The sequence below is a fragment of the Larus michahellis genome, chromosome 1, assembly GCF_964199755.1.
Source record: "Larus michahellis chromosome 1, bLarMic1.1, whole genome shotgun sequence".
NCBI classification, from domain to species: Eukaryota; Metazoa; Chordata; class Aves; order Charadriiformes; family Laridae; genus Larus; species Larus michahellis.
In genome coordinates this window covers 110,343,434-110,357,122 of record NC_133896.1, presented here as the reverse complement: position 1 = coordinate 110,357,122, position 13,689 = coordinate 110,343,434, and the positions used below count along the sequence as shown (strand labels likewise).

The window sequence follows — 13,689 nt, the reverse complement described above, 5'->3', positions numbered from 1 at the left end:
AGCCTCTTGGTATCTCGGATACAGCTCTCCTCATCCCTTTTTAAGCTGGGAGATGAAAAAAATCTCACAGAAAGAAAGATACCCTACAACTTCCCAACCCAATATGCTCTCTACTGCTTTCTACAGGCTTTTCTCAATATATATTCCTTGTAGAAATACTTCTAGCGCAAGAATTTTCCATATTTACAGTTAGGCACCAAGGAAGAGTGGAACATAAACCCTTCAGTCACACATCATGCTGTTTTCTGTCACTTGTTCAAGAGTGCCTGGTCTCTCTTAGTACTTTCAGCATATTCATAAAACAGAAAACACCACAAATAAAAAAGTTACCAAGAGAAAAGCATGTAGACAGCTCTTTTATTAAGATAAATTTTATTTATTTCTACTGGCCTCTTCCTGTATTTAAGTTTTCAGACACAAGCAATGGATTTAGTCCTATATTCTTATGTGCGTTGTACAAACTAAACAATAGCCCTCCACATAGGAAACAACAAAAAAATAAAGATAGTCTTTCTGGCACACAAATTTAAATGTAACTAGTAAATAAGGAAAGGGAATTTTACAATTTTCTGAAAACTTCACCTATGCCTAGGTTAAACTCCACAAAATGAAAACTATCTTATCTTGAATTAAGAGACTCCCTCCGTCATTTTTAATAAAGACACCGCCTTCCTTCCCGTAAGTATGAAGTCAGGATATCAATAATTAGCTTACTATATTTCTTAGACTAGTCACAGCCAGCACCACAACAAGAGTATAGCGTTATTGATTTTTTTTCCTCTCCCCTCCCCTCTCAACCAGAATAACAAATTTCACATATTGTAGAAATCTGCAAAAATAAGGCAAGTTCTCTTCACGTCTACTGAAGTTAACATGTCAATATTCTGGCATACTTATAAACATATGGGCTTTGAATAGTCATATTAAATTTGACATAAAAAAGGCATAGCCCAGCTTATAGCATAGCTTCTAAAACTTAGAATTAAATCCGAGGGAGAGGGGGTAGGAACCTTCATGACAAAACCATTAAAAAAGCGGAACTTAAAACACAAAGACATACTTCATTTGAGAAGATTGGTCTGGCTAAACTTCCAATTTCTCCTTTGAAACCAGCTGCAGGCAGGAACAAGAATGATCCCAAATAGCACTGCCGTTACTTTGTTCTAGATCATCTTCTCTGATCAGTGTAAATCAGTGCTTTAGCACCAAGATGCTTGCAAGTCTAACATGTACTAAGATAAGAAAGTGCATGTAAGGCTCACATTGCAATAAAAAGCAAATTTAGAAACAAGGTAAACTAGTATTTCAAATGAACTACTGCCATATAGAAAATTTTCAGTAGTACACGCTAGGGTTTGGTTTTTTAGCTCCAAAACAAAAAAAGATTGAATTATTAGGAAAGCGATAAAAAGCTAGATAAGATTTAAAAATACATTGAAAAAACAGAGAGTTTTAAAGAATGAACTAATCACATATTCATAAAGATCTGCATAAAAGCTGCCTAAGTACAGTTATATAGAACACAAAGAAGAAAAAAGAATCATATCACAAATGAAGACTTACTGAAAATGGAATATACATTTCTACAGCATTTCGGTATCTATAAAAAGCTAGCACTCTCACTATGGTAGCTTAGATAAAAGAAAAAAATCAGAGTTACAGAAGTCCGTGCAGTTCAGACTTCTGCACTCTTCCCTTCAAGCAATATTATGTACAATTCCTCATTTTCTAAGATGTGGCAGCCATTATGAACTGCAGTAAATAACCAATCACAAAAATAAACAAACATATGAAAAAAAGCTCAGCCTGAACCAAGTTTTTTGTTTGTTTTTAAAAGGCCAAATACACATATTTCCCCAGTCCTAGAGAGGACAAATGCACAAAAGACACCTATGCAGAAGCCTCCCGTAAGGGAAAAATACAAAAGGTGTTTTAAGTGCACGTCACAATCCCAACGTTTGTACTTTTCACAAGTTTAAGGAGTACAAAGTAAATGGCAGAAAGCATGCTACTGATCCAACACTACGTGTTAAAACAGATTAATTTTTTCTTTTAGATTTCCTTTTTTTGCATTAATATTTTGACATAAGACCATGTATTTCTTCATTATGAAGACAAAGGTTGTAAGCTCAGGCTGCGCAAAGAGCTGATCTACAATACAACCATCAAGATGATCCAGGCTTTCCTACAGTATTTTATTTTGCATTAATAGTTAGCCTGATGAAAAAAACTACTGAATTTAAGGAAGATGTTTCATAGTCTAGGCACATGTACTGTTCTCCAAAAAAAAAAAAAGACTTAACAAAATTAATTTTCTGTTCAGCCAAAACTAATTTTACCCTCTTCCTAGATTCCCTTTCTAATTTAATCCAGTATAAATTCCTCCTCCCCTTTGTGAGAGCTTACGAAAATCAGCTCTATATTCATACACAAGATTAACCTCATAACACTTAATGCTGAAGTAAAACTAAAATATCTCATTTCCACTGTATTTTTATCAGTTTCCATGAGCTCACAGAAACAATTTACCCTGAATTACGTATACCGTCTTTTTAGTGGGAAGGATAAAGTGACTGTCCCGGGTTAATGGAGCCTGCAGCTCCACTCCAATACCAACCTGATTGCGTGCCTCCTCCGCCCCCACATTCTCCTGGTCTGCCTTCTGCCTTGCACGTGTTTCCTCCCTCCAACACCATTACATAGCTACTTCTCTACGACTGCTACTATATAAAAGCATGTTTCCATTACATCTCTTGACACATGGAAGCACACGAAACAGGTTAGAGTGCTTTCACATTTTCTTTTTGTAAACTTCAACAAGGTTATTATAAATTACAACAGAAATATACTCCAAATCAAAGCATGCAGTCTATGCTTGCAGTGACAAATTCTACTGACATTTGAAGCCTGCATAGTTTGAAATTTTAGACTGAAGATCTCAAAAGACATTGAGAAAGACAGGTCAACATTTATAAAGGATGCTTTAATAAGCTTTACTCTGCAGAATTTACAAGTTATTATGAAGATTTGCATAGAAAATACCTTGCCTCTTGAAGATCAATGCAAACTCAACTACAATGTTGTTTAAATTCATATTCTAGTAAATTTCTGAGTGAGTGTCAGATTGATGGCCACAGAAAATTAAGACAAGGGGCAGATTTTAAGATAATAAATAGGGATTGTGAAAATAAGAAGTTCTTGAACTCATAAAGACCTTTTTTTTACTCCAATGTCATCACAGAAAGCATTATCTCAATTTAAACTACATTGATTTGGGGAATTAGTGACACTACTGAGATGAACTCATTTCAAATTACTGCAACTGCACACATTAAAATCCAAATTGGAATGTATGCCTAAGGATCTGTTATTCAGACTTTACTAATAAAAAATGTCACCTGTTTAGCCATGTCTCAAAACAAGGATTCCTCACTGAATAACATGTGGGGTTTAATTCTATTTGGCTCTGCATTTCCCTAAACCAGTTTGAGAAAGAACAACGCATTGCTAAAGGTAGGGTTACTGATTAACAGATTCTTATGCATGCTTTTACTCCAGCTCACTACAGTTTCGTGTTGCTAAATTACTTGACTGGGACAAAGAAAAATGCAGTTTGTGTCACCTCCCTCTCTCTTTCAAAGCCAGCCTACAAAGTAAAAACAGAAATAAATTTTTTCCTCTTTGGTAGACAATTTGGGACAAAATAGATCCATTTTTCTCTCTGCCATGCAACTGCTAAGCCCTTTTCAGACTACCGAGTACAGACTACAAAAAATAGAAGTAAAACACAGCCGGGTGTGGTGACAGTCTGCTGTAACTTATTTTCAGCATTAGTGGTTTCAGAAAGAAAGAACTTAAAACGAGTACTGATAAATTGTCGGCATCAACATTGTATGAAGTACAGTGAGCAGTAGGGAGAAAAAAGGCAAAAGCTTTAACACAGACAATGTATTTACCACTGTTTGAGTGGTAAATGCTTACCCTTTTTCCCTCTTAAAAACTAAATCTGTGCAAGGCCACTACTTGAGGAACTTTTTGTTTATCAGGTAGACTGTTTCTCCAGACATCTGTCATTCAGGAAGTCAGTGGCCTCCAGCACTAAGCATGTCATTAGTGATGTTGATAAACAAACTAGAAACTAAACATACTCCTCTGCTTAGTGACAAAGCAGAAGCTAAGTTCTATGTGAAAACTACACATTGTTACATGAATTTATTGAAGAAGGTAAAACAGAGGGGAGAAAACCCCCCAAACTACTCCTTCTCAAAAAGGCAAATTATTATCACTTTTTTATATTACTTTTATGTTATTATTATTTATATTTTATATTACTTTTACAATCCAAATGGGTGTTGGTTTCCAATCTTATCTATAGATCAACTTAGATATGAAAACCTGAAAATATTTTTTCTTCTTCCTTTCAGTTTTGCACTGTGTATTCCAACCAAGAAGCCACAGTGCTAGAAGCAGAAGTCTATAGGTTAGCTATAAGTAAAGATAGCCAATCCATAATTCTGAATACATGTAGTGATGGACCACATCTTCATGTGACTAAGAAAAACACATACGACAGTGCTATTCTACTCAGAAGAGGAAACCAGCTCATTTTTTTCCCTTTGAAAAGGTGTTAAGAACAACATCATCACACAACGGCATTTTTACATACCTTACAACATCAGGGCTCTTCTAAAGCCCTAATGGTCAAACTTCATAGGATGAACCAAGCTTTTAAAAATTTTTAGAATAACTACAATATGTAACATTTTAAAGCACCTCAAGACCATATGAACAAAAAACATTCTAAGTGTTTTGTTTAGCTCCGAGTTAACCACAGCATAGAAAGTGTAAGATGACTACACTTAACTACTTACACACTTCATGAATCATTGAGCAAAGAAACCTTTATATATATATGCATGCATATACAGAAAAATCCATTTTCAATACATTATCAGATTTACAAAAATTATCACACTTCCATACTACCAACAGGCAAGAATATCTACAAAAAAAATATCTTAATTTTGGACCACATCTGAAGACTAATCAAAACAGTTTCTTATGTACTAATATGTGCATTTATATGCACAACTTCCATACATTTTTAAGACAGAGCTTCTACTACAGGAGTCTGAAAGTGAAGTAAACCTATTGATTTTAAATTTATTTGACTCCAAGGTGAAGAAACGTAAAAGAAAATATAATTTAGAATATTGTAGTCTTTAGATTTATCTTTAATTATTGAGTTGGTTTTGGTGTGGTTTGTTTTTTTTCATAAGAGCGCTAAGTAAAACTAATCAATGCTGCCTGTATATAGTTTAATTACAGTTCACTGAAAAAAGTTTCTGAACTTTGTAGCTATGGAGGAAAAAAAACCAACACGAAAGGACAGAATAACAGTCATGCCCTGGCTGTCACATCCGTAAGGCAGGAAAAAAGCTTTTCATAACAATATGATTTGTCATAATTTCTATAATAAATTATAATTTTGAATACTTGAAAAGAGAAGCACCTCCAGAAACCTGTGCTAAAAGTGTAAGGTTACAATATATAGGGGCCTATTAGTGTGATTATTCTTCAAAACAATAAAGCAGAACTGAAGGCTGTCATACCAACAGAAATGGAACTCTGTTTCTAATATAACTTAAATATACTTATTTTACAACTTCATTTATTATTCTTTAGCAAGTCCTCACATCACATGACCTATTGTATGAGTAGAGCAGGTCATGTGCACTCACACATGGTGACAGAAAAGATGTTACTTGTCTGAACTGTGAGCTGTACAAATCATACAAGATGCAAGGCAACAGATGGAGTCTGAGGAACAAAGCTTTGAGACATTAGCAGAAGTCTCAATATCACCACAGTTACCTGATGGTACTAAGCATAACTCAAGAAATCTGTAGTTATTTTTGTGAGTACTCAGGCTTAAAAATTCAAACATCTTTATATCAGTAATAGAGAAAAACAACTAGGAAACTACCCATCCTTTAAAAAAACAAAACAGCCACACACCTTGTAACTGAAGCAAAATGTCAGAACGGCTTGATTTACTACGAATCCACTCCACTAGTAATACTGGAACATCTGATACCCTGCAGACTTAAGACTCGGTAATAAATTAAGGAAACCATCAGCATTACTCTGAAAGAAAAAAGGAGCACCACACAGAACAGCTACCTCAATTTAGAGGATTCTCCCTCCTATTCTGGAAAATCCTACTCAGATTTCAATCCTTGAACACAGTTGCAACAGCTGTTGATTCTTGACAGTTCTGAGGACGCTGCTGACTTACAAAGGCTTCTGTTTCAAGGTTCCTGACTTGAGAAGCCATAGCATCGACACTGATGCACCGTCACATGTATAGACGGCTGCTAGTAACCATTTTATTTATGTATTTAAATGACATACATGCACATATGGAGCTTTCTTCCCCACCCTCCCAAGGAGGAAGTACAATCAAGTCCCACACAGATTTCTAGTATTTGGACATACTTAATTTGTGAAGAGAAGGCAGGACGGAATGAAAATCTGTTTGTTTGTGCGTGTGTGGTTTAGTTTTAAATTATGAGACAGTCCCTCTTTAATTGCTTTTCTTCCAGTCACTCTAATGGAGTTTGAGCGAGTATAGAAATTAAGTTTGTGTCAATCAACTCTAAATGAAAAGTATTAACAGTTTGCACATCTAGACCTTCTGGAAGAGACTCACAAAGCGATTAATGAAGCCCCTGCCTTCCCCCTGCCATTGCCCACCCCAAGTTGTGAGTGGGGACATACAAGGTACTATGGAACAAAGTTGTAGGTGATCTACCACTACAGGACAAGAAGTCTATGTCAAACTATAAGAAAGATTTCACATTACACCCTTCTTGTTTTCTACCTTAAAATGAAGATAATTGTTTCTGTCAGACTGCCATGAATTTAAAGCACCTGGTAGAACTGGCAGCACAGAAATCACATTTGCCAGGTATACTAGGTAAGCATATTAAGAAGGATGATTTCAAATTACTTATCCTAATCCACAGTCTTTACCAATGGAGCACTTCAAGGTTGTTTCTCAAAAGGAGTTGACCAAAGGGAGCTATTTAAAGAGCATTTGCTCTTGCAAGGCCATTTCTTATGTCATGGTCTAAAAAGTCACACTGTAACCAGTGCACAGGCATAATAAACATAAAGTGTACTGAAAAAAAAAGTGTAAAAATTCAAAGTGATTTGTTTGCAACATGTCTAAGAAAACAACCCCCCCCTTAGGTTTATGCTAAATATCTTTGTTCCTAATACAATTTCTTCTTGTCTAGAATAGGTAGCAATAAAAGTATTTCAGATTCTGTTTTAAGTAACATTCCCATTTATATTGAAAGTTATGTTGTATCATATTTCCATTTCAGATCTTTAAGCAATAATTCTTAAAGTAAACTGCAAACACATTTCCCACCCTGATATTGGTGCAGGTTTTGCACCCTTCCTTGCCTTATTTGTCAATGTATTTTTAAATTCTTATGTTACAAAATCCTCTGGTTTAAAAAAAAAATAAAAAAAAAAATCTAAGTTTCTCTCTCCAAAATACTCAAAGGAATAGATGATGCATAGCATTTTATTTTCTCTTTAAGGCCAAAGACAGAAGAAGGTCTCATCACACCAAACCATTAACAGAAAAAAAACAAACTGGTGTAGCGCATACAAAAAAAACCCCTAAGCATAAAGAAGGTAGATAAAGTACTGCGTAAATGAACTAACAAATGGGAAAAGGACGGTTTACAGATAGTTTTTCTGATATTAGCAGAACAGAGGTAAATGTCAACCCAAACAGTAACACCACCAGTCAATGCTCATGATCGCAAGAAGTGTTCTAGTTACTGCAAATCATTTTCTAGCTTATATGTATCTTTAAGAAGTCATTTGCAGGGAGAGAGCTTTGTTCTCTAGAGTCCTAATTAAGAGTTGTTTTATTATAGAAAAGTAATGAAAAATAGCACTAGAGGTCCATGTAGGTACTAATCTCCATTTCAATCAATAGATTTGAGTTTAAGCCAATTTAAAATAAAGAGGGAAACCAGAAAATGATTGTTAGCAAGCTGAAAAGCGAGACCCCACAGTGGCATAAAACAGTAAATATTCGTGCTATGAAGGATCCCAAGGACCTAAACTGCTATTTAAGACCCCTTGGGCTGGATTTTATGTTTATTCTAGGCAAGAAAGCAGCCACCTTGCTTGCCTAAATCGAGGTAGACAAACAGATGTATCTTGCAAGATAAGGAGAGAACATGGAAACAAATTCACTGAAGAACTGGCACAGCTCTTTCCCGTGTCCCACAGGGTTCCCCTCAGTCAGAGCACAGGCAATGAGCAAGAGAAAAGAAAAGTATTTAAGGGAAATGAACAGTTACGGTTGTCTACAGCTTTTCTTCAGGGACAGCATGGAAAACGAAGCCAAAGGAAAATGAAGGGATGTAAAGACAGAACAGTTCTGTTGTGGTAAGTTCAACTATTACTTTCAGGAAATATGTGAGAGTCTTTATGTTGAGGGTAAACGTTGTCCGGTGGGTAACAACAATGGTTGCTTTATTCTCAAGGCAAGATCAGAAGATTCCTATAGTATTCTAGAAGTCTTATCACAACTTCTATTAGTCCTTGTGTAGAAACTGAGAAAGTAAACTCAAATCTTAAGCCTTATTTTGTAGGGGGATAAATTGACAATAAAGAAATTTAGTCAGATACAGGGCTTTTATTTTGGATTTGTTTTCAAATCCTCATATTAGAGAGGGCAAAGATCTATGTCTCCAAATATTTTTCCACATACTTTCTGGTTTTAATTAAGTTAATATTAGATGCTTATTGTATTTCAGTATCACTACAATTACAAACAAAAAATACTTGAGTAAGAAGTGTTCAAGGCCAGGCTGGATGAGGCTTTGGGCAGCCTGGTCTAGTGGGAGGTGTCCCTGCCAAGGGCAGGGGCGCTGGAACTAGATGATCTTTAAGGTCCCTTCCAACCTGAACCATTCTGTGATTTTGTGCGAATAGAGGGTTTTTTCCTATTACTTCCAATAGTAAAATTATTTCCACTATTTAACATTGGCACACATTGTGAATGCTTGCGGCTTTCTTTTTAAGTGCCATTTAAGTTCAGACATTCAAATGTGTATTATCTATATCAACATCTTTGTGAAAGCTCAGCTGTGGTGGACGAAATCCTTAAAAAAGCATCCTCTGTGCCCCTACCAAAAAAAGGTGTGCAGAACAGCTTGTAATTTTTGTGATTTCCCAGTCACATGACACCTTCTGACAAGTACTGGCTGGTTTCAGTATTAAAATCTCTATCTAAAACAGGAGTTGGGTTGAACAAACTACAGCTACATTACGATTGCTGCTCCCTACCTACTTTGAAAGTAGAGGATTTAGACATAGCACAAGTGTCAAAACAACTGCTACGTTTTTATTGCTACTATTAAACAAACTGGCCTTCGAGAGTGTTCATTCACTACAGCGGGACGTTTATCATTGTCATACTCATTTTCAGCCAAGCATATGGAGTTTTTCCCTTTCTAGGTTAAGTCTTCCATGCCAGATGGGCACATGAAGCCCCAGAGACTACTTGCAAAGCTGCACCGAAAACTGGAATACAGACCGGAGGAAAGAACGCTCCCAATGGTTTCTGTTACAAGGGAACCAATTTACTGAAATGACAAAACTTTCCTATTCACATTTAGGTTTGCATACACCATTGATTGCCTATACTGCAATAAGCAATTGAAAAGAAAAATAGAATCATAGAATGGTTTAGGTTGGAAGGGACCTTAAAGATCACCTAGTTCCAAAATTAAACATCCAGAAACATGAAAAGTAAGAATAATAAATTCCACAATTTTTGTAGTGGTTTCATACACAGATACCCGTAAGAAGGACAGAGAACCGTTCAGTATGAAAAGCAAGACAGACGGAAGAAAGCCACAATCAGTTTTTCATGTTCAATGAGGCACAACTATCAACAAGAATCTGCTTGCACATATGGAATACAAATGATACACTGACACAGGTGTAATTGAATATTATTCCAGATCTTCAAAGAGAAATTCCAGGATACATTTGGGAACGCGTATTTCCACTCCTGATACAAAATATTTTAGAAGCGGTTTGTTTTTCCTTAAGGTGAGCAAAGCATTGAGAAAGCAGCGTGATGCTTCAGTGTCTGTTTTCAGAACAAGACGGTATGAGACATTTATGGAAGGACCTAGGGAAGCAGAGAGGCACTTGAAGTGCCTTCTCCAGGTGTTGTGAAAGGAAGTTTCCACTCTTCCCCCCGTCCCCCAGGAAGCTACTCTTCCTCACCCTCAGCATTTGCTCAAAACTGAAAGTTAAAGAACTCATTTGTCACTGTATTTGCTTAACTAGATAGCATGCTGCAACATGCATTTTAAGTACACCAGATTGTAAGCATTCTGAATTTATACACTTTTCTCCTCCAATGTTTATTACAATCTTTTCACCTTTTACATATAGCGAACTATAACGTAGTTACTGAAACATTTGCAGTACTCAAGGATATACAATATTAATTGCTCAATCAACCTCCATTGACACACTGGATTTAACATGCCACATTGAATTACTGATCATTTTCCTAACCTTACCAAGTCAATCTGGGGCAGAGACATCTGCAGTTTAGTTGGCATATTTTTTAAACACCTGCTTTCTTACTATTGTAGTATCACTAGTTTGAATAGAAGTGCAACCATCATACCTTGCACATTTTGGTGCCTGACTAGACACTTCAGAAATAATTATTTCATCAACTCTTCTTCACTCTTGGGAAAAAAAATAAATCTGCATTTTATTGGAAACAATAGTTTTACTAGTATACCATAAACTGAGTTGATTTGTTCTGTACTGAAGTTACTTTAATTCTTTTTAAGAAAACCCACAAACATGGTATTTCTTCAGTGTTCTTCTAATACGAAGGAAGAGAATACATATCAGTACAGACATGCTTAAATCAAATGCCACTGTTGTCTTATTAATGTTCTCCATTTTTTTTTTTAATTAGAAAAATATATTTTTAAATATACTGTCATGGAAGAAGGGCAATAAAGATCCAATAACCTCCTTTAACTTGATAATACAAAACATTAAAAATATAAATGTAAGGTAATATTAAGCAAAAAATTCTATAGTTTTCAAGTCTTTTGTTGTCAGAAAACAGAGATGGTCATTTACAGCATGTTTTTAGCCTCCCCCTCCCCCATGAGACTACCACAACTGCTATACAGAACTCGTCACACCACACTACAGAATTGTGATTTTTACTATAAAGGATTATTTTGGAAAGAAGTTAACAAACATGAATATGATAAAGATCATTAAGCGTAAACAGCTTCAGTATTTTGTATAAAACTAAGAACAACATAAACTTTTAAGATGAGTACATGGAACTGTAACTTGCCAGTTAGTTAAATGAGGTCAACTATTGGATGTTCTTGTATCAATAGTGCTTTGGAAGCAATGCAACTGTTGTATTTACAGCTTATGAACAAAAAGTATTGCTAAATCTTAGTATTTCCTTGCTTCGATAGCAACATGTGCCTCCTACCTCTATCATTTGTCCTTGCCTACCTTATTAACCCCTGCTCTTCACTAAGAAACAATGAAATATAAAATCAACTGATTCTAGATTACTTCCTGACAATTAATAATTGAAATAAACAGAGATATCTTCAGTAAATTCACTGTTACCCTAAAAAGTTTTGAAGGGTAGAAAATAGAGACAAAAGACAACCTAGCTGTGTAAAGCAAGGCTCACCATCTGACAAACTTGCACAAACATTAAAATACTATTCTGAGTTGTGAATCAGAGTAACCTGAAATAGAGCTCTTTTAAAAAGTTATTTCTGTCACAAATGGGAACCACATTGATTTTATTTTCTTGTCTTATAATACATCTTACAGACGGAAAAACAATGCATATTACCTTTTGTACTAATTCTTTATAAAAGCATTTATGTTCCAACTTCAGCATTGTGATAAATACTGTGGATGTAAGATGATGTCAGATCATTTTATTTCCCCGCCAAGCATTCTGTAGATGAGAAAATGAAAGACTTGTTCCTAAAATTACTCACCCATGAAGTTCAGATAGCTCTCTCCTCCAAGCGCATGAGTAATGAGACGAATCATTTTATGGAGCTGTATTCCCCGATCAATAACTGGTGTAAGAGGCGAGAGCACACTCATGTTTGTATACATCTCTGCATCCATCAGTCGAAACGCCAACGTCTTATCACCAACAAGCGCCTACAACAGTTAAAGTGAATAAAAGCCTTGGTGTACTAGAAGTGTTTCTAATATTTTTTTTTAATTATTTTTTTTTTTTAAAGGAGGGATTCTACATCATAAGGGGAGGACTTGGAAGATTGGTGAGGAGTCAAGGACGTGGCTTGGTGTGCACGATCTAGTCCCTCTTCACAAAGAAAACATCCTGCCACTGCCAATGATGACTAGATCACAGTGACCCCAGCTGCTAATTACTGCAACTTTGTATTGTGTGATGTGTGATCATGTGGGCGTGATATATATTATCTGCCGACAAAAAGAGAAAGTATGTAAACTGATGCAGGAACATCCTTGAGCTGAGTCTCAGCTGGGTGCCAGACCCGACTGTCTGTTATCCCCTTGCAACCCTCCACATGGTTACTGGAGCCCTCACACTCTTTGGAGTACAAGTATGTGATTGTGATCAATGCACTAATTAATAGCTGTCTAACCCCTGCTGCAGTCCTACATTTCACACGATGGGATAGCACGGCACAATTACTGCTGAGAACCTTTTTACCTACAGTTACCAAACGTGAAATATTGCGCTGACGCTAACAAGCCACAAGTAACATAACATTTTGGAATTTTTATAGAAAACACAGAAAATAAGAAAGCAAACGTATCAAGTAAAGTTCCTAGAATGCGTAAATAAGGGGCTATTAACAACACTCCTGATTTAGAGGTGCAGAGTGAATATGAAAAATCCATTTATATGCAATCAAGAATGTGATTGGTTTTCTGCAATTTCACACAAGAGAATTACAGTAGTAATTCTGTCTAAAAACAGTGACTGAAATACTAACTTGCTGGTTCTTACTGAGAAAGGCCACACAAATGGTATGTAACAAGGATTATTCTAATATGTTAGCATGCCGGTAGTTGAAAACATTTTGGAGCATTTGTATGTAAATAGCTAATTTTTGTTCAATTAGCCCCATTCTCATTTTATACCTTTTATTATATATTATTACCATTATATATTTTATTAATATTATATATTATTATATACCACTATATATTTTAAACTCACTAGATTCCAGAGAGACAGCTGAGTTGTAAACAGATCTATGTGAAAAGCACCATCATTCTTTAGTTTTCCAGCTAACAATACAACAGCACATATAGATGATTCCCTCAAGTAAAAAATAATTATTTTTTTTTTTTTTAAATTCCTATACAACAACGGCAAGACTAAAGACCGCTCTGAACAACTGCAAGTAACATCTCTTCTCTGGACTCAGAATGTGGCATTTTCTAGTGTCATTTAATGTCTCCTAATCTCTCCATTAGGAAAAAAGGTTAAGTGTTCCCTATTCATGTTTTCTATAGCACCCATGATTCTATAGACTGTAACCCTTCCCCCTTCAATGATCTTTT

At 35.6% G+C, this 13,689-nt stretch overlaps 1 protein-coding gene across 5 annotated transcripts in view; it reads right to left on the bottom strand.

Moving 5' to 3' along the window:
- Window positions 1-13,689, bottom strand: part of GBE1 (1,4-alpha-glucan branching enzyme 1) — a 163,572-nt gene that overhangs the window by 48,056 nt on the left and 101,827 nt on the right. For all 5 annotated transcript variants that reach the window (XM_074599272.1, XM_074599282.1, XM_074599313.1 and 2 more), the window contains one exon: window positions 12,120-12,291. In XM_074599272.1, the coding sequence (XP_074455373.1) occupies window positions 12,120-12,291 (172 nt within the window). The remainder of the gene's footprint in view (window positions 1-12,119; window positions 12,292-13,689) is intronic.